At 44.9% G+C, this 27,108-nt stretch overlaps 1 protein-coding gene across 1 annotated transcript in view; it reads right to left on the reverse strand.

The window, feature by feature from the left end:
- UBE2E1 (ubiquitin conjugating enzyme E2 E1) overlaps positions 1 to 25,150 on the reverse strand; it is a 57,864-nt gene extending 32,714 nt beyond the window's left edge. The window contains exons 1-3 of the mRNA XM_081164975.1: positions 24,992 to 25,150; positions 23,643 to 23,821; positions 22,260 to 22,310 (exon numbers count right to left, since the gene is read on the reverse strand). Coding sequence (XP_081021101.1) covers positions 22,260 to 22,310; positions 23,643 to 23,794 — 203 coding nt within the window. The 5' untranslated portion in view covers positions 23,795 to 23,821; positions 24,992 to 25,150. The remainder of the gene's footprint in view (positions 1 to 22,259; positions 22,311 to 23,642; positions 23,822 to 24,991) is intronic.
- Between the last annotated feature and the right edge of the window lie 1,958 nt (positions 25,151 to 27,108).

A 27,108-nucleotide genomic window follows, 5' to 3' on the forward strand; every position in this document is an offset into this window, starting at 1 on the left:
TAACCACATCAGTTAACAAATATGGATACATACGCTATAATGTTATTGTTTTAGTTAAATAAACTGTTTAAATTGTTATTGAGGAAATGATTATTTTTCTCCTTCCAGTAAAGTACAGCAGAAAAGTTGTCCAAATATAAACACTTATTAAACCTCACATTTATTTCGTAATTATCGGTCTATGTATTTCTAATAGCATAACCAAATCAGTCATTTTTTATATATAACTGTAAAAACTACTCTGAAAATTCATTATTCCAAAAATGAAACCTTCCTCTGGTTGTAAATATTAAGACGATACCAGCAAGAATGAGTCTTTCTGTTAAAAAAAGAAGAAGGTTTAAAGCAAGTCTTACTGACAAGTGATTTAAATTGTGATTTAAATCAAATTCACCCTGGACACAGGGAAGGAATTTATCAGCACTGCTGCTCTGCATTCTTGAAGCTGTTTGGCCCACCATGCCATTCCAAGGGTGGGCAGGCTGCAAGAACCAACTCAGGGGAGAGAATAGGGTTGCTTTCTTCTATACGCTGTCACCACCGCTGCAAAGTTGCTGTATCAGAGTGCCCTGGAAAGCAGGTTCGAAGTCTGTCTCACCAGCAGCCAAAGCATAGGTAGAACAGCTGGACCAAGAAGAGACAGATTGGAGCCAGCAGGAACCCAATTAGAAGGTGCTGACCATTTCAAACTGGGCAGACTTGTACGTACACAATAATCTGACCCCTTTGGCCTCAGCTGCATTGCACAGATTATTATTTTAAGTGTACTGGGAGGTGGGGATGGCCCAAAAGTAAGAACGAAACCATGCACAGACTAATTCTGGCAGGTCTCCAGGAGCTCCAAAAGGCTAGCCAAATTCTGGACTCTTGGCAACCATGTCCCTGCCCTGCAAAAACAGAAACAAACACGATAAAAGGAAGCTTTAACTTCTGTCGTAGTGAACCTCCCAGCCAGGGAAAGTTTTCCAACTTGCCGAACACGCTCATGAAATGACTCAGCTGCTGCCTAGACTCGCTTTTATCCCAAGCATGAGGCAAGCAGATCAGACAAAAGAAAGAGCGAGCCCCGGGAAGAGTTGAATCCAAAGATCTGTGCATGCTCTGTTGCACACACATTCACAACTTCCACACAAGCGGGTTCTCCTACCACAACTGATTTCGTAACACAGGAAACCATATACGTGCAAAGCTGGCCGCAACACAGAAGCAAAGGGGAAAGTGTGCCTGCATATCAAGTGCAATTGCATATGCCACAATCCCCTGGTGCAGGCTCCTAAAGTAAACAGGAATGGAATTCTACCAAAGTGGAGAAGACAGTCCTATGCTGAGAAGGCAATGTTCTATTTTTCCCCCCACCAAAATTTTTATTGGCTTTCCAAGTTTATAACAAATATGACATACAAGAAAGAAAGAAAAGAAAAAGAAAGAAAAAAGAGCATACAAATAAACACATAATTCTTCTAAAATCCAATTTAGTTTTCATTGTTAACTGACTTCCTCAAATCCCCAACTGAATTCCATTGTATCCCCTTGTAACAGTTTTCCAGTACAGTGGTACCCCGCAAGACGAATGCCTCGCAAGACGGAAAACCTGCAAGACGAAAGGGTTTTCTGTTTTGGAGGCGCTTCGCAAGACGAATTTCCCTATGGGCTTGCATCGCAAGACGAAAGCCCATAGAGAAATGCTGGCGGTCGGGAGCAAAGACTTTCGCCCACAGCCGGCCTTCAGAAGAGGACCTCTTCTGAAGGCCGGCGGGGGGCAAAAGTCTTTGCTCCCCCCCCTGCCTTCCCCCCGCCTGCCCCGGCGATCTTAAAATGCTGGCGGGCGGGAGCGAAGCGTTCGCTGCCGACCCCCAGCATTTTAAAATCTCCCCGTGTCCCGGGGAGATCTTAAAATGCTGGGGGTCGGGAGCGAAGCGTTCGCTGCCGACCCCCAGCATTTTAAAATCTCCCCGTGTCCCGGGGAGATCTTAAAATGCTGGGGGTCGGGAGCGAAGCGCTGCCGACCCGCAGCATTTTAAAACGCTGTTCCGAAGCGGGGGGCGGGAACATCTGCCCCAGCCGCCCCACTTCGGAACGCTGTTCCGAAGTGGGGAGGGGGGGCGGGAACAGCTGCCCCATCCGCCCCACTTCGGAACGCTGTTCCGAAGTGGGGAGGGGGGGGCGGGAACAGCTGCCCCAGCCGCCCCACTTCGGAACGCTGTTCCGAAGTGGAGAGGGGGGCGGGAACACCTGGCCCAGCCGCCCCACTTCGGAACGCTGTCCCTAGCTAACAGGACCAGTGGTCAGGGATGATGGGAGTTGTAGTCCCAAAACATCTGGAGGGCCGAGTTTGCCTGTGCCTGGGTTAGAGTGTCAGACTAGGACCTGGGAGATCAGGGTTCAAATCCCCACTCAGTCATGAAGGTTGCTGGGTGACCTTGGGCCAGTTGCAGCCTCTTACCCCTACCTCAGGGATTTATGGAGAGGGGGTGAACCATGTACTCCTTGGAGAAAAAGGTGTGGTATAAATGCAGTAAATAAGCTATTATGCTTACCATCCTAAGAAAGCTGGAGGGGCCAGCCAGGTGGAGATGTCAGACGCCAATCTGGCATCCAGAGATCTCCACATGGTCACAATTGGACCTGCACCAGTCGCAAAACACACCTGGCACCTGGGGGATTTCTAACACTGCTTCTCACTTGGCTTTACAGTGGTACCTCAGCTTCAGTACTTAATTCGTTCCGGAGGTCCGTTCTTAATCTGAAACTGTTCTTAACCTGAAGCACCACTTTAGCTAATGGGGCCTCCTGCTGCTACCGTCCCACTGGCGCACGATTTCTGTTCTCATCCTGAAGCAAAGTTCTTAACCTGAAGCACTATTTCTGGGTTAGCGGAGTCTGTGACCTGAAGCATATGTAACCTGAAGCGTATGTAACCCGAGGTACCACTGTATAGCTCTACTTTCACAGATTTGCTTCCCTGCCTATCTGGGAAGGTGAGAGTGCACAGTGTTACACAAGCACAGGGCACAGTGTTACACAAGCAGGCTGGAGGCAGGTGATCCTCCTTGTGGACCAGCCCAGGCAAAGATTTAAAAAAGAGAGTTGTTCATTTAGCCCACCTCACCTGTCAAAATCTCCACTGCGCATTTCAAGAACCCCAATCCCGCAAGAGATTTTTGACATCACACCTTTTCGGTGATTCATTGTCAAAGCCTAGGCTTAAACTCGACAAAAACCTCAGAAGCCGAACAGCTTTTTTATTGACATGACTAAGGCGATTACAAAACAAACCACAAGAAAAAAACAACAACAACAGGCCGCCGAAATCAAAATCAAAACCATGAGCCAGCATAGTGCACTCAGCAACTCCTGCAATTTGAAATAAGGAGAATAAATCTCATCAGTAAGGAAATGAAGTGAATCCGAGCATATCACCATTTACTATACACAGGGAACAGGACTGAGTTTCATTAAGCTCCTGTGAAGGCAAGAATCGTAAAAATGCTAGAGTGTCCATAAAAGGCACTCTAAAGCATCCAAGATCACAAATATTTTAAACTCCCTGACATGATAACCATGGTCTCAGAAAGCATCAAACTTAGTTTACCTTGTCTTTTGAGCAGTGAGCAGTCTTCTTCAATCAGCACAAAAAGAAAGAGAGAGTGTCAAAGCCCAGTACCCCAACTTGCATATTAGAATCCTACTTTGAACCTCATATTCCGTGCGCTTTCAGAATTTTAATAGTGAGGAATGTTCCTTCTGATCACAAAACTATTGCATACTTGTTCCCCATAACATTTCTGGTGGTTTCATCATGTAAACCTTTACCCTTTTGTATAATCAAACTAGAAGAGCAGATAGTAAAATGTCTCTTAAATAACCGAGGCTCGGCATTTCACAGACAATGGCTGCAGGGATGCTGTGGAAAGGGAAGAGGTTGCTTGCAGCCACCTGAGCAATACAGACCCCATTAACTCAGGCTGGATGTTTTATTTTGTAAATGTATATTTCACCTCTCCAAAAACCATGCAAAGCCACTGGCAAGACAAGAAACTAAGCAAACCAAAGCTAAACTGTCTGGATAACTCAGTTGTCAGATCAGGCATAGGCAAAGGTACCACTTTAGCTAATGGGGCCTCCAACTGCCACACAATTTCTGTTCTCATCCTGAGGCAAAGTTCTTAACCTGAGGTACTATTTCTGGGTTAGCGGAGTCTGTAACCTGAAGTGTCTGTAACCTGAGGGTGCCACTGTAGTATTCAAGATGGGGGGCGGGGGACACTTACAGGAGCTGTTAAACCAGGCACCCCCAAACTCGGCACTCCAGATGTTTTAGGACTACAACTCCCATCATCCTTAGCAAATAGGACCAGTGGTCAGGGATGATGGGAGTTGTAGTCCCAAATTTCAGTAGCTTTGGCTCAGTAAAAGACAGCTCCTTCTTCCTTTGACCAATGGGCAATGCTTCACAGAATCACAGAACTGTAGAATTGGAAGGGATCACAAAGATCATCTAGTCCAACCCCCTGCAGTACAGGAATCTTTTGCCCAATGTGGGTCTTGAACCCACAGCCCTGAGATTAAAAGTCTCATGCTCTGCCGACTGAGCTATCCCAGCTTCGTGCATCAAGGAGTTCAAAACTCTTCTATAGCACACGCCAACTTATGTAATTTCCCCCCAATCAGATTTTATTAAGACCTTTCATAGTATAATACAATAAAAAACATCACTAATCTAAACATAAATAACAGCAAGTCCTCTCTCATAGGTAGATCTTAACTTGTCCCACACGGAAAGATGTGAACCCTTTCAGCTCTCACCTGGGAGAGCTTCCCATGCCTGCCTCTCACAAGGGTCCTTTGCCAGCCATCCGACAGCTTCATCTGCATGCAAACCCTTCATTAACCCTGAGTGGAGGATTAAAAAAAAAAAAGAACCCACAAAGCAACAGAGCAAGGCAGAAGCAAGAAAAATGCAATAAAGGAAAAGAAAAGATAACACAGATATAAAAATATTAAAGGCGTAATAAAATAGTAAAGGAATAAGAAAAGGCAAAGTAGTTAGTAAAAAAAGACACTCGGCTATCTGCCTGTCAGTTGTATATACGAGAAGCACATGTCAAATTTATGTAGGTAGAAAAAAAAGGTAAAGGACTCCTGGACGGTTAAGTCCAGTCAAAGGTGACTATGGGGTTGCGGCGCTCATCTCGCTTTCAGGCCGAGGGAGCTGGCGTTTGTCCGCAGACAGATTTCTGGCCAGCATGACTAAACCGCATCTGGTGCACGGAGGACGAGCACACAGAAACGCCGCTTACCTTCCCGCTCGAGTGGTACCTATTTATCTACTTGCACTGGTGTGCTTTCAAACTGCTGGGTTGGCAGGAGCTGGGACAGAGCAACGGGAGCTCACCCCATCACGGGGATTCAAACCGCCAACCTTTTGTTTTGCAAGCCCCAGAGGCTCAGGGGTTTAGACCACAGCGCTACCCTTAACATTAACACAATGTTTTGTTGTTTAGAGTCAACCTAAACCAGGCATCGGCAGACTCAGCCCTCCAGATGTTTTGGGACTACAAATCCCTAGCTAACAGGACCAGTGGTCAGGGATGATGGGAACTGTAGTCTCAAAACATCTGGAGGGCCGAGTTTGCCGATGCCTGACCTAAATGGTGCACTAGTCAAGCAGAGGCTGGTTGAAGCAGAACCACAGAATGGAAGTGATCAACGTCGCAAACCAAGGTCTTGTATGTGACTAAGTCTGGTACCTTGTGGATTTCACTTCTAGAAAATGGCAGACAGACATTTTAAGCAAGGGCTAAAGCAGGGCTGAGAACCTGTAGCTCTCCTGTTGCGACTACAGTCCCCATCATCCCTGGCCATTGGCGGTATTGGTTGAGGTTAATGGGAATTTCGAGGCCAACAACCTCTGTAGGTTCAGAGGTTCCTCTTTTCTTCTAAAGGCTTATGTCTTCTCAGCACAGGCACACAATATAATGTGACATCAATGCAAAGAAAGCGCTGGATTTTGGACAGGAAAGACTAGAGTTCAAATTCCTGCTCAGACATGAAGCTCTTAGCATAGGAGGGAGAGAATCTATAACCCCATATTTGCCATACTGATTCCCTGCAAAAAGGACTGGAGACAAAGGAAAATTCCTAGATTTGCCTGTAAGGGACAGTTAAAAATGTTGTTGGCCAGTATTTAAGCACTGGCAGAAGTTGTCACTGCCTGCTGTTATATGTCACGGCAGCATGACAGACAACTGTTTCTGTCTGTTTCATTAATGGCACAACAGCACCAAACCTGGACTCTTTTAAGTCATAATTACAACCTCATGGTTTTTGCTGCTGCTTCTACGTATATAAATCAGCAACAATTAAAAATATATCCTTAGGTTAAAAAGCGTTAGAAGTGTGCAAAAGTTTACAAAGACCAAGACACTTTAAAAAAAAAGTTGTATTTTCAACATGCTTTAGATAAGCTAAACTAGGAAGCTTTCCAAGAATGAAACTGGCATTTGTGTTCCACACTGATATACTTAAAAAGTAGATAATTTCAAGATGATGTCTGTAAGCTTTTTCCACAAGGATTCAAATCCTTAAGACAGGTTACAATTTCTTATTTTGAGAACATGATCATTATGTGTTTTAGATGCCATTTTAAGCTGCATGCTTATGCCTACAAACAAGCACACAAGATCTGGCATTAAATTGTCTAATTAGGCAATATTTATATTAGCCCATTATAGTTGAGAGCATATATGCTAATTGAAAGACACAATATAGTATTTGCAATACTTATTTGTGGAAGACTGCTTCATGCATGTTTGTGTGATATATTTATTCAGATATTAAATGGAAAACCATAATGTATCTCTTATAGAGATATTAGTGGTTTTTTCCAGAGAAGGATTCGAACCGCCAACCTTCTGATCGGGAAGCCCAAGAGGCTCCTGTGGTTTAGACCACAGTGCCACCCGCGTCCCTTTTACCTTTTACCTGCATTTGACTGACCACCATTTTATCAGATAAAATACACAGCTGAGGGAAGGGAGGAAATGGGCTAGAAACTGTGAAGAAAAGCTCAGCTCCCTTTGCCTCAACATCAAGGTCTGTTTAAAAGCTATGAGATTATGGAGGCTGGGGACAAAACAGTTTTGAATTCTTTGCAACTGTCAACATCCCAAAATTCAACTTGTTCCATCCACTCTAAGTTCTGTTCACAACGAACCCTTCCACTCTGCCTCAAAAGGTCTTGAATCCACTACAGTACATTCCTTTGCAGTTGCTTTTTCCGATGCAGATGTGGGTTTAAGGTGCAACAATTAAAAAAAACCCCACAACTGTGACTAATGTAAAGAAACAAGAATATGAAATGCCCTGTCTCTGAAATGTGTATTTGAAAGAATGCAGATTTATTGGTAAGAAGAGATTAGGAACCTGGACAAATCCAATTTTGAATAGAGCCACTCCGCTGGCGATCTAACACTAGTTAAATTGTGGTGGACAGACCTGAAACCTTCTCACAATGTAGTCATCAACCACAAACCGAAAGTGCAGTAGACACAAAAATATCTGCAGATAGGCAAGTGTGCTCACAGAGCTTCATGAGAGTCTCTCCAGTTGAAGCAACAGAAAGGTAAGTTTTGTGTGGATCTACATGATCTTAAACAGATTGGAACTGAAATAGAGTATTTGTACACATTTAGAACCGAGAAAAAAATCGCAATATTGTTCTTGGGTTGGTGAAAAGGTGAAGTAAACAGTAAGAAACAGCGCCGGTTAAAATCACCAGTCAGACACTATCGTGTGCCCTGTCATCTGGCAAGAAAAGACACAAGTGTGCGGCTACAGATACAATCCACCCCATTAGATTATTTAATCTGACCCACAGCTAGTTTGAATCACCTGTGATAAAGTCAGGATTGATCCAGGAGATTAAAAGAAAATGGGAAAGTTGACCAAGAATAATTTCATTTACACAGCAGAGGGAAACCCCATTATTTCTTCTCTATAAAGAACACCACTTGGTAAAAGCAACTATTTCACCCCGATTTTTGATTGTTTAAATATTCTGTCCAGAATTACTGATGGAAAGGAAGAATGGCCAAAATGTGGCTTTTCGAAACATTTAACATGTAAGTAGAATAAATTACAGTGGATTATTTAAATTCAGATTAAAATAATGTTCTCTCTCTCTCTCTCTCTCTCACACACACACACACACAAATATATATATATATATATATATTTGCTTTCGTAGATTTTCACGGGTACAGGAATGTAGGTTTTGGTGTCTTCGGGTGTCTTCCCGTGTAAGAGTTGGGGTGTCTAGGCGACGTTTCGACGAGGTCTCACTCGTCATCTTCAGGCTGGTGCTTTCGGCTTCTTGTTACTAGAACAGAGCAGGATCTCAGTGTTTGAGTTCCTATAAATACTGTTGAGGGGGTGTGGTGTATAGCCTCCAACGTTCTGGGCAGATAGGAAGTTCCTAGGTTAATGTGCCTTTTCTTCTTTTGTTCATTAATTACTTGAGGGATATCTTGAGTGATTACTTGAGTGATATTCTGAGTACCACTTAGGAGGGTCATTAGGTGTGGATTAGTTGCTAAAGCTTTCGTGTCTTGACCTCTTGACCTTGTGAAGAGTTTTTCTGAGAAGATGGCTGTACTGCACTTAGTTGTGCTCTGGCTTGGCTTCGTGTATAGGGGCGAGCTGTGGTTTTGTGCCCTGTGCCAGCCAGATCTGTGTAGGGATTGCAGGGGGGTGCAGCATCCGGAGGTGCCACTATGGTTTGGCTACTGGGTGGTGTCTGTAATTTATCTGTGGAGATAAATTACCATCCAGTAGCCAAACCATAGTGGCACCTCCGGATGCTGCACCCCCCTGCAATCCCTACACAGATCTGGCTGGCACAGGGCACAAAACCACAGCTCGCCCCTATACACGAAGCCAAGCCAGAGCACAACTAAGTGCAGTACAGCCATCTTCTCAGAAAAACTCTTCACAAGGTCAAGAGGTCAAGACACGAAAGCTTTAGCAACTAATCCACACCTAATGACCCTCCTAAGTGGTACTCAGAATATCACTCAAGTAATCACTCAAGATATCCCTCAAGTAATTAATGAACAAAAGAAGAAAAGGCACATTAACCTAGGAACTTCCTATCTGCCCAGAACGTTGGAGGCTATACACCACACCCCCTCAACAGTATTTATAGGAACTCAAACACTGAGATCCTGCTCTGTTCTAGTAACAAGAAGCCGAAAGCACCAGCCTGAAGATGACGAGTGAGACCTCGTCGAAACGTCGCCTAGACACCCCAACTCTTACACGGGAAGACACCCGAAGACACCAAAACCTACATATATATATATATATATATATATATATATATATATATATATATATGAGAATGAGATGGATCAGAAACCTCTGATTAAATGACCCCTTGTGGTACACTATAAGACTGATATAATTACTTTTATGACCACATCATTTTAGCATCCTTGCAAACTAATCTTCTACAGCTAAGCACTATTATAATTAAAACACACTGCCACTTTCCCCTGCCTTATAAAGCATTTTTCGGGGCCACTTCAAACGTGATTAATTTTCTATGCAAAAGCTCTTCCATTTAGGAAACAGATGTAAACCCTGTGTATTAAAATAATAATAATAATATCACATGTTAACGCTCCAGAAGTACGTGACACACTTTTCCTAAATGAAATATGTATGCGGAGAAGAGGCAAGACGTCTCCAGAACAACCAGATTTCAAATTTTCCCTTGTCAAAAAATTCTGTCCACACGGACCGAAAATACTCCTTCAGTTCCAGAAATACTCCAAAACTGAGATGTGTGCACGTGGGTGAGTGGTGGAGGTGGAACCTATATTTCAAGATTATTTTACTCTGCAAGATGCTTTTGCAACGCTATCACAGCACCGTCTTTCCTTTCTGTAACTCAGGGAAGAGTTAATCAAGGAATGTTATCTGTGGGAGCTATTTTTGGTCTTAGAACCAGTATGTTTATTTCTTTGTTAGCAAGTCCTGATGCCATATTCTGTGGGGTCGTGAGCACCGCTATTTTCCACTTGCCTTTTGGTTTTTAAAATTCAAGGAAGTTGTACTTGGGAAATTGTATCATTCAAACGGATGTGAAAGAATATATTACACAGCACTTCCTGGGGCTGGAAAAAGTAGCATCTCAGGAACATCACAGTTTGAAAGGAAAGTACTGTATTCCTATAGCTTACAGTGCTCGGAGCCGGCAACATCACATTTTTTGCCATCACAAATTGTCTTCCATACTTTGCATGAATTATTTTAGCAGGTAAGTTACATGATAGAATTGTAGAGTTGGAAGAGACGCTGAGAATCTCCTAGTTCAAACCCCTGCAATGAAGGAATACCGTATATACTTGAGTATAAGCCATCCCGAATAAGCAGAGGCACCTAATTTTAGCACAAAAAACTGGGGAAACTTATTGACTCGAGTATAAGCCGGTTCACCACACCACAAACCTGGTGGTGGTGTCAGCGGCAGAGGAAGAACAAGCAGCCCAAAAGGGCTCCTTTCGGGACGCTCGTCCCTCCGCCGACGCCGCCCATCTCACTCGAGTATAAACCAAGGGCGGCTTTTTCAGCGTAAAAAATGTACTGAAAAAGTTGGCTTATACTCAAGCATATACGGTATGTCCCATACTGGGATCAAACCTGCAACCCTGGAGTTATGCTCTAACCCAGGCATGGCCAAACTTGGCCCTCCAGCTGTTTTGGGACTACAACTCCCATCATCCCTAGCTAACAGGACCAGTGGTCAGGGGTGATGGGAATTGTAGTCCCAAAACAGCTGGTGGGCCAAGTTTGGCCATGCCAGCTCTAACCAATAGCCCTATCCAGATATCCTCTCCCCCACATGTACAGTGGAACCTGGAACTTTCAAGGGCTTTCTTTTAAATAACCTACCATCTATATGGCACCCAATCCAGATCTAAATGGGCTTAGGAAATCTTACTATACCCCCTAAGTCTATTAAATATTTGCTGTTTAAGGACTGGATAAAACAGAGGTCCAATTGGCCACCTGCCTGCTCATCAGGGTCAACAGCAAGTGTCCCGTTGCCCCGCTGCCCCACTGTCAGCAATTAGTCATGGAAAACTATATTCCCAACCCATCACCAAAGTATATTCCTATTCCCAACCCGCCTTACTCTCTCAGAGTAAGAAACAGCAGTACAGATTAAGAGCAGTCGCATCTCCAGCCCTTACAACAGAGTGGTGCAGTACTGCACCATTCTTTGCAGCCTTTGCAAACCTCAGTGTTGGCATATCCTGACTCTTTCCCAGCTTCTGGAAGGCAGCTGTGATTGCCCTACTACAGGGGTCAGTAAATTTGTGGGGGGCCGGACTAGATTTTGGGGAAGAAATATTGAACAAATTCCTATGCCCCACAAATAACCCAGAGATGCATTTTAAATAAAAGGGCACATTCTACTCCTGTAAAAACACACTACATATGCCCTACAAGATCAGCAGCACTTTTTTACTAACTACAAAAAAGGTCAGTTACCTTCCCCTATTTCAGAGAAGGGACTTGGAACAGTCCACTGCTGCTTTTTCCAGACCAGACAGATGGCAGTAGCTTGTAGAGAAAGCTGGAAACTGTGAGAAAGGAGTAGGAGAAATGGGCAGAAGTCACTTTGCATGTACTACGTGCTAGGTTGACATAAGAAAAAGTCACCTCTGGCGCATGAAACAACACATAAGCGGTAGTTTTCACTTGCAGCTACTAAGTTTGCTTCAACTATTACACGTTGACATGACAGAGCAGCAGCCTCTCTTCTTTTTGAAGGTATCAACATGCTTTTGTTTTCCTCAAAGGGCAAATAGCAGCTTTGCAGAGGAAAGAGCAGGATTTTGATTGGGGAAACCGAAAGGTTTAAGCACACACCTCTTCTTCCTCAACTGAGGCTCAGAACACATTAGGAGTCTCCTACAGACATATTAGGGATGTGGGTGGCGCTGTGGGTTAAACCACTGAGCCTAGGACTTGCCGATCAGAAGGTCGGCAGTTCGAATCCCCGCGGCAGGGTGTGCTCCCGTTGCTCGGTCCCAGCTCCTGCCAACCTAGCAGTTCAAAAGCACCTTAAAGTGCAAGTAGATAAATAGGTACCGCTCCGGCAGGAACGTAAATGGCGTTTCCGTGTGCTGCTCTAGTTCGCCAGAAGCGGCTTAGTCATGCTGGCCACATGACCCGGAAGCTGTACGCCGGCTCTCTCGGTCAATAAAGCGAGATGAGTGCCGCAACCCCAGAGTCAGTCACGACTGGACCTAATGGTCAGGGGTCCCTTTACCTTTACCAACACATTTCAGAGAGGGAGAGAGAGAGAGAGAGAGAGATGGGAGATCGATCACAGATCTTCGGTGCAAAATAGAGTTTGGCCCTTGTAAGGACAGTTCTGGACAGTGCTGTATTTTCATAGAATGGCTGTATTTTCATAGAATGGCTGTAAAAATTGCCTGCTCTTCTTTGCAAAGTCTGGAAACTGTGCATTTAAAACAGATACAATATTAGAAATTCCAATGCTATGAACCCCATGGATTATCTGAATTGATAACAAACTGCATGTGTGGTCTTCTATGTGCTAACTTTCGCAACCTGCACAAAAGACTGCCACTAAAGACTGTTTGCACCCACTAAGTACATTTTTTTGCATCGTTTCCAAAGTTTCTGCTACTTCTATGCAGTGCAACAGATGTATCTTCGACAATAGCACTATCTTGTTTATCAAAAGAGCCCAGGAAACATCCCAAGGTTTTAGATAAGCTGAGCTACATAAACAAAATCACTGTTTGCATATGATTACTTTGGCATAAGGCTTTCCAGATCATGGTTTCTACTGTATCCCCCACCCTGCACACAAGACGCAGGTAAGATATGCTCACAGCACCGCAAGCGTTATCAAAATGTGTTGCCATTGGGCCACAAAGACAGTTAAAATAATAAAAGTAAGTGGTATGTGGACATTTCAAACTTCAATTCTTTGCCAAAACAGCTTCCAAAATCTGTCATTTTTCATATATGGCAGGCAAGGCACTCAGCTCATTAGGGAATTACTTAGAAAGGGTGCACCAAACAGAAAATCACTACAAAAAAATCAAGCTAGCTATTGCCACATGATCTAAACTAAACGAACCCTGCCATTAGTATCTATCCCTCTGGTGTTTTGGGGAGGTGTTTTTTTTTAAGAAGAAGAAGAAAGGAATAAACTGAAACTGTTTGCTGTGCAAAGTAATTGTGGGCTCCCAGGAAATATCACCCAGTTTGTTTTTTTATCATCCTGCTGTAAAGCGAACTTTACAGGTGAAGTAGATGTACTCAATCAGACCAACTGGTCTGTCTAGTTCCAATACTATCTCCCTCAGCAACACTCCAAGGTCTCTGGGACCCAAGATTAGTTTTACGGAGAAATGTCAAGCATAGAAGCTGAACGTCTTCTGCATGCAAAAACTCGTGTCCTACCACTGTGTTCCAGCCCCTACCCAGAAGAACAAGTGCAGCCCCCAAGACATTTTGGCATAGACAGAGGGGCAGAGATAAATTGCGAAATCTGCTGGAAATAGTGCTAAACGATCAGAAACGAGGATGCAGGTTTAAAAGGAAACAGGCTCAATTATTATTTTTTTTATAAATTTTTTTATTGATTTTACAAATTTTTTTTAAAACAATACAAACATATAAAAAGACATACACACACGTATAGTTTCATAACCTTCTTTTCATAAACCATGGTTCTCAGACTTCCCCATACCTCCCCTTTCTGCATCCCAATGTCCAAAAGTTTTTAGCAACTCTAAATATTTCTGTCAGTCCTCTGTCCTCTTAATCTTTCCTTTAGTCTAGTCTTATATCGCTGTAACCCTTTCTTACTCAAAACCTCGACATTCTAGCATTCAGCAAGTTTATAGTAGTCCTTAAGATAAATTTTAAATTTCTTCCAATCTTCTTCTGCAGGCTCAATTATTACTGTTTTTTAAATTGTGGCGATTCCAATGGATGGCCATTTGAAGTGCTTACTCAAATATTTCAGGAGAGTGCTGCTAATTGAGGCTAAATGCCTATCTAAGGCAACATCCTATCTCTCTCAAGTGACTTACTTGATGCCCATGGAAGGCATAGCTGTCTGCCACATTATTAGAGAAGCAGTAGAGACTGTGTGGCAAGCGACCCCTACCCTTACAGGTAAAGGTAAATGACCCCTGGAAGGTTAAGTCCAGTCAAAGGCGACTATGGGGTTGCGGCGCTCATCTTGCTTTCAGGCCGAGGGAGCCGGCGTTTGTCCACAGACAGCTTTCCAGGTCATGTGGCCAGCATGACTAAACTAAGGTTACCAGACGTCCCCATTTTCCGGGGACAGTCCCTGGATTTACAAATCAGCCCCCATACAAAATCCATTAAAGTTGAATAGTGTCCCCGGATTCATTAAAAAAAAAAATGGTAACCTTAGACTAAACCGTTCTTGGCGCAACGGAGCACCGTGACGGAAATGCCGTTAACCTTTCTGCAACAGCGGTACCTATTTCTGTACTTGTACTAGTGTGCCTTTGAACTGATAGGTTGGCAGGAGCTGGGACCAAGTAACGGGAGCTCACCCCGTCAAAGGGATTCAAACCGCCGACCTTCTGATTGGCAAGCCCAAGAGGCTCAGTGGTTTACCACAATGCCACCCACGTCCCTCACTTTTTCACCTTACAACCACCAGACAGCAACAGCAACTTAGTTTTTCCACACATCTATGGAGAAGTGCCGAAAAAATTACGCTGATCAAACACAGCCCACGCTCCGTGCCGCCTACTGCTGCATTTAATTTTGGAATTAAACTGTTGCAGAACAATTGTGACCAAGCCAACCATCCTAGTTCAGGATGCTGTTAATCCAATGAGCCACAAGAATGACAATTACTTAGCAACCGTCCCAGTCAGGCCCAATGCTAGAGAGTGCCCAGGTGGGGCAATGGCCAAGGGCCCAAACCTTCAGTGGGGCCCCTCCAAGACCCCCGATCAGATGCAATAGGCAGGCAAGCAGTTGCTGTTGCCACCACACATCTTAAAACTCTAGATCCTTAAACTTCAAACCCTCCCCACTGAATCTCTTCTGAAACAGATCTTTGCTGACTGAGGAAGAGTTCATTACTGCCTTGAAGATCTTGAATTTATTTGGGGCTTTGTGCCCCATCCAGCTGTTCTGTCCACCCTGTTTGGGGAGCCACTACCCCAGTCCCAAGAAATATGGTTGCTGTTTGTGGTTGCCTATGGCGAGAGGAGGCAAAGGCACATGCAGAGCAGCACTTAACTTTTATTTGCATTTAAGCAGGAGGTTCTTTTCATCTTTGCAGGTAAAGCCACCAAGAGCAATGCTTAATTTCTAATAAATGAAATAATCAAACTCTTGTGTGAACTGGATGCGGTAATTAAATCTGAAAGCACGGGATTAGTACATTAACGGCAGATTAAAAGTGAGGATTTTATTCAGAGCTGTGCCCTGAAAGGCTGTTCAGTACTGAGGGCATTGTAATATAGAAAGGAATTTTATAACTTCATTTGGATAATGTTTTGCAAAAAGCTTTCCCAAAAAAAGTGATATATCTGCCTGAGAGAAACATGTGCTAACTGAACAGTCTCTAATCATTATTGGCTTTAATTTATATTTTAAAAAGTAATGTAGGTCTTTCTACAGGTTTAACTACCAATTTCTCCATATGAACCTTATTGTACACTGTTCCTTAAGTATTTGCTCCACATTATGTAGGAATTTTTCAGCTAATAAACATTTATAAAGTACTCTCCATATCACGTCACCACTGACAAAAAACAGAAAGCATACATATGCAAAATGAACTTGGCATTCACAAATGTCTCTTTCAAGCCAGTGAACAAAGGGAAGAAAAACCAAAACTCTCATCTTGGTTAAACAGCTGCAGAGTATTCCTGCATTATGGAGCGCTAGAAAGCAGCCCATTTAACGCATTTGCCCAGGCAATAGCTGCTCAAGGGAACACATTCGTTCATATAACATTTCTTGCAAAATAATAAAAAAATTGTGTATTTTAAATCCTTGATTCTTAAAAATATGCACTTGCATATAGTTCCACTGATACTAAGGAGACCAAATCTGGTGTTTCCTGCTTGGCAGGGGGTTGGACTCGATGGCCCTTGTGGTCTCTTCCAACTCTATGATTCTAAATCTGTGTAAGTTTTTAAAGAATTAAGATACTGGGGCACAGATTAATTAATATATGAAAGTAGAGTTCAGTTCTATTGTCAGATTTTTTTTTAAGCCTTCACTGAGTTTAGAGGGAGATTTAGGGCTACTGAAAAAACACCAATAATTTATTGCTGCACAACTTGTGAAATTGAATTCAAATTTCTCAGTTCCATCTCTGCAAATCAGAGATAATATCCCATTTATTTCTGTGCATTTGTATTATGTATTACTTTCTAGCACGACATTAACATTTATCCAGTCCTCCCCCTCCTTTATTATTATTTCAGGTCAAAAGGTTTGTAGGCATTTTTGGAGAGAGAAAAGTTACAAGAAACAACATCTGGACAAACTAATAGGATTCATGCATATTGTGCATATTTGAAATAGGAGTTTTACTATTAGTTTTCCCTGAAGGTTTCTAAATCACACAAACCTGAAAAACATCCTTAAAATGCTCCTGTTATAATTAGAGAGACAAAATGTTAGATTAGTTATGAAGTCCAAACTGTACTTTGTGAGACTATGCTGTTATTTGCACTTTTTCTTCTGCGACCTATGAAATTCACGCAAATAGGTATGGGGGGGGGAACCACCCGCTTTGTTTTCCTTCGCCCAGCCCAGTACGTTTGCACAACTCTTAAGGAAATTCTATGCTACTATTAAGCGCTTTAAAAGAGACGTTTATTGAAATTCCAATAGACAGCACTATTTCTTGCTAGCCAGATGTGATCCTTTGGACGTCAAAGCCCTATCTTCTATTTAAGCCCCAGTCAAAACGTGCCTTCAGTTCTCTCGTAATAACTGCCAAGCAAGAACCCAAGCAATTTCACAAATGCACAAGGAAAACTGCTCACCCTCCCATGGAAACTCTCCAACAAGTGTCAAGTTAGCACATCAAAATGCACCAGACAAACAGAAACTCTGCAGTATTACCCGGAAAGATGGCATTTAAAAGAACACAAATATCTCAAACCAAAAATGGCAAATAAAATAAAATAAAAATTGCTGACACTGGCAGACTAAGGATTTTACACAAAGCCCCTTTCTGAGAAACAATTTGCTCTCTTCCCTTTCTTAGGGGTCCTCATGAAAGTTTGGTGCGTAGCTGCTTTCGAGGGCTCGCCGCTGCTCCTTTTTGCCCATGTTTGTTGCTGCTCTTCAGTCTGTTGTGCAGTAATTGTTGCGTAGGCAAACTGGGTGTACTCGGGGCGATTTCTAGCCTTTGCTGCACATTCCCAAAGTGCACCGAGTCAATAAAAGAAAGCACTTTTCTGCACACATCTGGAGCATTTCAAGTCAGGTTTCATTCCCAGACCATAAAGCGAAAGCGTGTGAAACGTGATCCCCTGGAAAGTACTGCCATCTGAATGCGGGGGGGGGGGGCTGCTTCCAACAACCATGGAGATCCTTATCAGGTATGGAGCAAAGGGAGAAAGGGAGAGGGGGGGCTTGGGGACAAGGAAGGCGATCTCGCATGTTATCAAGGAGGAGATGCAGCAGCAGTCTGGTATGACAAGAGCAGCCAGAAGAAGCCGCACTATTTTAGTACAGTCTAACTTTGGTTGACAAATGTAATCCATTCTGGAAGCCTGATCGGCTTCCAAAACGTTCGACAACCGAGGCGTGGTTTCCGATTGGTTGCAGGAGCTTCCTGCACTCAAGCGGAAGATGTGTTGGACGTTCGGCTTCTGAAAATGTTAGAAAACCGGAGCATTTACTTCCCGATTTTTGGTGTCCGGGAGCCAGCCGAAACATTCCAAAACGGAGCCGTTTGGGAACTGAGGTCTGACTGTACCATCAAACATATACATAAAGGTAAAGGAACCCCTGACCATTAGGTCCAGTCATGACCGACTCTGGGGTTGCGGTGTTCATCTCGCTTTATTGGCTGAGGGAGCCGGCGTGCAGCTTCTGGGTCATGTGGCCAGCATGACTAAGCTGCTTCTGGTGAACCAGAGCAGCACATGGAAACGCCATTTACCTTCCCGCTGGTAAAAGGTAAAGGTACCCCTGCCCGTACGGGCCAGTCGTGTCCAACTCTAGGGTTGTGCGCCCATCTCACTTAAGAGGCCGGGGGCCAGCGCTGTCCGAAGACAGCTTCTGTGTCACATGGCCAGCATGACAAGCTGCATCTGGCAAGCCAGCGCAGCACACGGAACGCCGTTTACCTTCCCGCTAGTAAGTGGTCCCTATTTATCTACTTGCACCCAGGGGTGCTTTCGAACTGCTAGGTTGGCAGGCGCTGGGACCGAGCAACGGGAGCACACCCCGCCGCGGGGATTCGAACTGCCGACCTGACGATCGGCAAGTCCTAGGCGCTGAGGTTTTACCCACAGCGCCACCCGCGTCCCACCTTCCTGCTGGAGCAGTACCTATTTATCTACTTGCACTTTTTGACGTGCTTTCAAACTGCTATGTTGGCAGGAACAGGGACCGGGCAATGGGAGCTCACCCCGTGGCGGGGATTCGAACCACCGACCTTCTGATCGGCAAGTCCTAGACTCTGTGGTTTAACCCACAGCGCCACCCGCGTCCCTAAACATATACATAAAACCTGACAAAAGAAGGATTGAGCCACTGCCCGAAGCAAATGGCCACTTTCACAGGAACTGCTTCAGCAGTTTTCACACATTTCCCATGCCTGCACAGTTACAGCACCACATGCAACCTTCACTATGCATGCCCATATATTATCATCTCTGCTCTCCTCCAAATACTTTGTCTGTAGTTATCACGGACGGTGAGAGGCTGAATGTACACTTCTCGAACCAAACAGCAACTGATGTGATGGTGCATTTTTAAAGACTATATTTGTTCCTAGGAATAAGATAATGCCCGTCCGCCAGATCCTTTGAATTTAGCAGCTCCAAAGATTATCACTCAAATTAAAAGGGACCGTTTCCCACATTAACCATATCCACAAGTGCGAGGGACAAAAAGGCATTCTTAGTGTCACTTGTGAAAGCAGCCTATGGCAGGGGGCTTCACGGTGAGCCCCCTCGAGGAACAAAAGCAACAATCCAAGCTTTCTCGAGCGTAGCCAAGACAAAACACAGGCAGCCGGTTCACTGGCAGTGCTCAACCTTGTCCTGAAGGCAAACACATCAAATGAAAGGGGAGATGCAGGACATCATGGGCTCACAGAAAGCTTTAAGGTGCCTTGTTGGGAAAACTCATAGAAGAAGCAAAAAGTATATGAGGAATCAACCTACAGGCCCCCCGTCACCAATAATATTCAGGGCATGCAGCTATGCTGTAGCAGCTTAGGTGGGGTGAAATGTGATTCCATTCTGTCTTTAAAAAGACAACAAGGAGCTTTTTGGCTCTACGTCCCCTGAAATCATAGCGGCACTAAAGATCACACTGCAAAATCCTAAAAAAAATTGTGCATTTCTCACATCTGTAATGGGCCGCTACAGCAGTCTCCAATCCTGAATGAGAGCAGCATGAGACTAGGAGAAAGCAAACTTGCCAGGCCAATGCTACTGGTGTAAAGGTATGGATCTTTCCCACAGCATCAGCTAACAGCTGGATTCACACTGAATACATAAAGGCAGGGGTAGTCAATGTGTTACCCTCCAGATGTTGTTAACTCCAACTCCCATCAGCACCAGCCAGCATGACCAATGGTCAGGGGGTGCACCGCAAAGGTTACTCCTGTGTTAGGAAATGGCAACACATAGGCTATTTTCACACGTGATACTTAAATCTGTTGTAGCCTGTGCTGTGCCTGTGATTTTAATGCAACACCTACATGGGCTAGAGAAATGGCTCTGTTCCACGAGAACATATCCACACATCTACAAAATACTTTAAAATATTCTTTTGTGTGACAAAGCAAACACATCCCCAAAAGATGCCGTCATTTTCATAACGGATTTAAGATGCGAATGAAGAGAGAACAATGTTTTGAGACACAATTTTGTGCCCCCAAGCAAATAAGTGCCAACAATGAAGTTACTCTAAAACTCAAGATTCAAGGTTTCTAGCCCCCCCCCACTTCCTCCTCCTCCTCCTCCTCTCACTACCAATTATGAGCCAAATCAAGGCTAGCATACTTCTCTCAACACAATCCACAGGAAAAAGAAACTTGAAAACATCCAAACTTCTGCTCACATATACGATTTGAAGTGCAAGATTCCTCTGATCACCAGGTAGTTTAAAGTCCTTGTAGCATAAACCAATTTTTGCCCCTCAAAAGGCTTGAGCAAAGCAAACATCTCTGTATTGTGCCTCAAAGTTTATGATTCCCGGTGGACTGCACTAGTGAAATAAGAAACCACATCTACAGTCATTATATTCTGACAAGGTAATTTGCTAGCATAGCCCTGAAAGGCACCAAGTTCATATACAAGCTGTTTAGAGAGAGATAACTGTTGCGAGATTACTTGGATGATTTGGACATACACTTCGATCAGGCAGGGTAAGAGGGAAACCATTAACAAGAATGCAACACTGAGAACAGCAGATTCCAAAAACCCACATAGCAAATTCACAACCATGATTAATTTAAACCGCATGAAGCTTCAGCAACAAGACAAAGCCATTTGTCATGCATGTTTTTAAAGTCTCTCTTATCAAACACCAACGACTAAAAACCTTTAACATCATAATACATTTGTATCAGTCATCTCCCCTCTTTCATCCAGGCATCAGTCACTGATAATGTTCCTGATCCCGTTGCAATGGGGACTTCGGCCAATAGAAGGAAATACGTCTTTAGCTGATCCTGTTAAATAAACAGGGCAGCCCTTCATTAAGCCCAGACCTCTGCTCTCCTCACATATTTTCCTCCCAGTTTCTTCACGTGATGGCTGGATTTTAAAATGAAACTTTAACAGTCGCATCATTTGCTTGCTGGAGCAGTCATAAAGGAAAGGGAATGTCTTGCAGGTAGAGGAAGCAAGCTCCACCCTAAGTGTTCTAAAAGACGGATCGTTTCACCGGCTGCCACCATCAATAGCAACTGGCTCGAAAGTGGTTATTAGCAGCCTGGACAGATAAAGATGCTCTCTAGAAACAGCAGCCTCAACTGTGACAGCATGTGCTGAAAGTAGCCTTCCTGTTTAATTAACAAGGGGCAAACACGGACCATCTATACTGTATTACCCCATATCTAAATGCTCAGGGGCTACAAAAGCTAAGTGATAACCTAAGAAGCAGCTTAGCAGGTACTTTCAGAAAGTGTCTAAATCTTTTAACACACAGCTCAAACACTCATTTTATAAAAGGCAACGACATCCCCCCGGGGTGTGCTTTCACCAGATTACATGCATGCTCTTAAGGTGCATATGCTGAGCTAGGAACTCAAATCTCGCTCCTATTGCATGCAGCACTGCACAGCGCAGAGGCATAACAACTTGAAAAAGCAGCAACAGGTCTTCCGTCCCCCTCCCCCCGCAAATTGAATGCAATAATAAGCATGATGCAATTTGGAATAATACCTATAAATGCAAAAGGGGTGACGGGAACGTGCGTTTTCATATCCTTCACAACTGCCCAGCCACAGAAATATATATACATTCACACAGCATGACAACCAATGATGCAATCCACTCCTAATGCAATTACTTCTGAAGTACAATAAAAATAAGCACAAGAAACAGAATATTCACATCCGGAATTCACCTCCTGAGCCTCAAAGGCCATAAGGAATTATTCCAAGCCATTCGGAAAATATACTCTGCATCAACATTTCAGAACCAAAAATTGTATTTAGAAGTAATAACCCGTCAAGTGCTCTCCAGTCTTCCTCATTACCATCGTAGGTGCGGTAGCTGCCACCCCACAAAACGTCCTGCATTTAACTGGTAAGATGCATTCATTTCCCTGCCCTTCTGCAAGCAGCAGCCAACAACTGCACGCAGGAAAACACAGAGTGCAATGATATCATGCCGTGTCACGTGCCTTATTTAACTAAACATGGGAGGCAATACAGGTTGGAGGTAGCCACACTTAATTGCAACACGTAGTCCAGCCATTAGAAAAGATGGATCAACACATACCTGCAGTTGGGAGGTGGATCTAAGGTGATGTCAGCCAACTCCTTCTGAATCCTACAGCAAGAAACCAAAAGAGAAGGCAAAGCTTACACAGGGAATTCAAGAGATGAAAGCAGTATGACTTTCCCAAGTAACATCCACACACAAAAAAACTATTGATAGGGATAAAGGGCAAGCTACATAAATCTACTAAGGTCGATCCACGTCCATTATTTCCAAACCTTAGTGATCTTCATAACACTGAAACTATTATACCTGCTTTATAGTCAGAAACACAGGGCAAAAGACACTGTTTTGCTCAAATTAATGAGTCCAAAACTCATGCCAACTTTCGGTCAATAGCATTCTGTGCAGTGAAACATACTAGATCACCACAGAAGAAGCAGAAACAAATGACATACCAATTGGATCACCTTAATGCCATCACAGGTATGAGAGAATAAATAGTACAGAGTTCCCCTTCACTAACCACAACAGAAGAGATCCAAACATCAATGATGTTAGCAACAAAATTCCCACTGATTTTTATCACTAAGCAGCAAAAGTAAGGGCATTTTTCTGTTTGTTTCTCCCTCCCCAAAATTAATTAGCAGTCAATACAAATACTAGTGTGTGCCCTCCCCTCTGTAAAATTCCTCATGAAAGGCTCCTCCTCTTTCCATACCAATGTGACACATTAATTTCAGTAGAAACAAGATGGAGAGCGCTGGACCCATCAGACAATTTTTTGGAAATACCAATTCAAATCCCAGCTACACAAGGAGGTTCATAAGCATAAGGGTGAGATTTGTACGTTTTCAATAAGAAACACTCATCTTATTGAAGCAACAGTGATCTTTTGCATCAAAGTTTGAAAGCTGAATTGTGATGAATTTGAAAAAAAGAAAAGATTGACTCTAAATGCGAGCAATGATAGAAAGTAGCATTTTTTTCTCCCTAGGAGACTACTATTTTAACACCTAATTGGATGAACTCAATGCAGATACCAAATCTTAATTAATCTACATCACACTCCTGCACACTGACTACTGCCACCATCCACCAGGAAAGCTTGTGAAGACATTAAGAGTTTTGCCCAAGGCTACGCAGTAAGTTGGTAGCAAAGCAGGAATTGAGGTACTCTTGGTTTGAAGTCACGGGCTCTCAACTTTTCTGCTGGTGGATACAGATGATAATGACAAGTTTCAAGTAGAAGGTTAGAGGTATGGTTAGGTAAAAAAACCGAGATTCTTTAAAATAAAAATAATGCACTTGGGGAGTGGGCAACAATGTTGATGGGGGGTGGGCTGTAATTGTTTTGCAGAAAGAGCATATGCCAGAAAGGTATTTAGTGAAGAAAAGCCATCGTAACAACTATAAGGAAGAGAGGGCTAAGGTCAGTCTCACCTCTTGGCACTGGTGGAAAGGAGCTTGGAATTTTTACTCATGCTGACTTTACTTTCCTTCTTCTTAGGTGTGCTTGTCTCTTTCTCGGTCTGTTGGTTGGAGGACGAAGATGAGGAAGAGCTAGTACTGGCCCTTGAATCGTCATCCGACATAGCTACCCCACACTACGTACCCCAAACCTGGAGTGAAAACACCACAAGGAACGGGGGCGGGGGGAGAGGGAAACAGGGGACAGTTAACACTTGGACAAGGAGCCACGGGGGGGGGGGGTCTTGGGTCAAGCTCTTAGAAAACATTTTCTACTTCTCTTCGCAGGGAGAAAGAATGAATAGATTTAAAGAGAAGCCCCCACTGGCAAGTTTCAGCAACATTTAGTGCCAGCTCCTCTCTGGAAATGGGGGCGAGGGGGACGCACAGACCACAATAATTAATAAAAGGGGAAACTGGGATTAGGGAGACGAAGCAATTTCCTTACATGCCTCCTCTAACCTTTTCACACAGGACCCCCCCCCGACCCCCTGCTTTCCCCCTCCAAATAGCATCCATGACACACGGGTCAGAGAACAGAGGCTAGAGAGTGGTGGAAACATTGGTATTCTACAAGGTTGGGGCGAAGTAAGAAATTCGGTGGGGGGGGGAGTACTGGGAGGCTGCTGAAAGAGGTGAGGTGGAAAACTCACCACCACAGGAAGTGAGGGTTGGGGGGGGGGAATACTTTTCAGAAGGCGCATAATGGGGACTAGTAATTAGGGACTGGAGGGGGGGCAGAGATGACCCAGGAAAAAGGGGGATTCCTTGGAGGGGGGAGAGGAGAGGAGAAATCCGTAGTGGGTGCGAAAGAGGAATCCGTATTGTGGGCAGGGGGTGTCTATAGAGTATACCCCCCTCCAACTTGGGGGGTGAGCAGCTAGCTACTCCTCAAGGGGCTCCCCGCCCCTTCTTCCTCCTCTACTTCTAAACGCCCCCCCTTGGCTTTTGTTTTACTACCCTTCCCCACCCCCCAAAACAGCACGCCTCCCTCCCCACCACCTCATCCTTCTCGGTTTGCAGACGGGGGGTGGGGGAGCGAGAAAGCTGCCCCCCCGTCCGCGCACCCTCCGGCCTCCCCCGGCTCCCAGGGGTGCGGGGCGAGACCTGTCAGCTCTCCCCCCCAAAAATACTCCCCACCCCCCGACGTCTCCTCTGCCCACCCGGGTCTCCCTCCCTCCGCTGCCATCTCCTCTCGGGCCCCCCCCCGGGAACCCCCAAGCCCCCGCCGCCCTCCTCCGCGCCCTCGGGGGGAGGCCAGGCGCGGCGGGGGCGTCTGCGCCCGTCGAGGGTGAGAGTCGGGGCGCCCCCTCTCCCCCTACCTCTCTCCCTTTGTGTCTGGCGCTCCTCCTCGGTGCGGCTGGGCCTGGCCACTCGTGTCTCTCTCGCGGGGAGAGAAGCGGAAGTGCTGCAACAGCAACTATTAAGCAGGCAATGGCTTCCCCGCCTGCCGCTCTGCCTTGCCGCCCCCCCCCGCCCGCCGCCGCCGCCTTCCCGCAAGCAGGGGAAGGGGAAGGGGGGACAGACAGCCGGTGTCACCCTACAGTGTACAAGAAACGCTACACACACACACACATATACACACACATATATACAGACACACATACACTCAGTGCTTTTTCTGGGGGGACGCATACCCCTAAACATTTTGTGAATCTAAGTTTGGCCTCATGGATGGACAGTATTTCAATATGAGTAGGAAAATGAGAGTACCCCTAAACATTTTTTGAGGAAAAAGCACTTCACACACAAACATATATGTACACACACACACACACACACACACACACACACACTTCCCTCTGTCTTCCCACCAAAGTGTGGTCGTGGCCCCCCCCCCCAGCACCTCATTGAAAGAGGGCTTTCCCCGGGCCACGACAGCTCTACATGCCACCCGCCACCCCACACTCACCTCTCTGTCTCCCCTTTGGAGGTGTGTGGGGGGGGGGAGAGATAAAAAGATGCCTCTGATGGGGGGGCACCTGGAGCAAGCCGGGTAAATAGTCTGCACCTCGGTGCTGCAGGGATCCAGAGTTACTGGATTCCCAACCTTTTTTGGGGGGGTGGGTGGGTCATGCCCCACCAAAGCATCTCTAAAATCCTGATAACCCCCCCCCCACACACACATATAATTCTTATTATTCAAAAGTGAACTTTGTGGAGAAAGCCTAAAAGGCCTTTCACTGTTAATAACTCGTTTTTGAATTGACCCCCTTAAAAATCAAATTGCCCACTTGTGGCCCGTGGGCCCCACATTTGGAACCACGGTACTAAAGGGTGGGCGACCTTTCCAAACCTAATGATGAGAATGAGAGGCATGTCGGTTTTGGGGGTGGGGGTTGGAGGTCAAGGGCACCTTCTCTGAAAAGTCACACCATCTGGTGGCTCCCCCCACCCCCAGCCCACCTCACGCCAAAAGGCTCCTAGGAAGCACCCTTTTCTTCTTGTTTTACCTATTTCTTCCTCACTTTAAAAGCACAGAAGGAGAGAGAGACTGATAATGGCCTCAGGGCTGTGAAGTCCCCCCACCTTCACTCACTTTCTCCAGCAGAAACAGCAGCCACCTGTCCCGGCTCTGGGATGGCCTCAGTAGATTTTTACCTGCAGAGTCCCAAAACAACAGGCCTGTCCTGTTAGAAAAACCCTTATTTTTCTTATCTTAGGGCAAGCAGCTTTCCGCTTGTCCAAACTCTAAAGGTAGCAAAAGCAGCAGCGACAAACCACCCTCTCTCGCCACCCCCCCCAGCAATTCCTCTTTTCCACCCACTTCACCCCTGTAGTTTTAACTTCACATCTATTTCTTTTTGTTTACCCAAAAGCATCAGTAATCATTTCGCCTCCAATCCTGCAGAGCCACCTGTTAGACATTCAGGGTCACAATCCTGCAGGTGGGAGCCTTGGAGAGGGGCTGCAGTCAAGCTGCAAGTTTAAGAACCATCCCTTCCTAAGGGGATAGAGAGGAGATGAAGTGATGTATTTAAAACGTTTAAGTGTTCATTAATGTCATTTATCTGGAGGGGATAGGAGCTGAAAGGAGACTTCTCCGACAAGCAACACTTTGGCTAGTCTAACCTCACTTACCCAGGAATAAGCCCCACTGGGTTCAATAGAACTTACCTCTGAGTAGACATGGTTAGGAACGCACTGCTACTTTGTAAAGCGTTCATTGATAGTCAGTCTCATCTCTCTGATTTTAGCTTCTTTCCTCATCCTGTTCATTAGCTTTTGGGTTGTTCCAGCCCATAGGGCACAATTTCATTGTTCTATGTGAGTGACATCATTTTGTTACAATGGGAAAGTTTGTGATGTCATTAGTCCCATTCAGGGACCTAAATGCTTGGGGGTGGATGGGTGTGGAAGACTCCCTGGTCCTGAATGGGGCAACTGTGCCCCTGAAGGACCAGGTGCGCAGCCTGGGAGTCATTGTGGACTCACAGCT

This window comes from Podarcis bocagei (genome assembly GCF_964188305.1).
Source record: "Podarcis bocagei genome assembly, chromosome: 12".
Classification (NCBI taxonomy): Eukaryota; Metazoa; Chordata; class Lepidosauria; order Squamata; family Lacertidae; genus Podarcis; species Podarcis bocagei.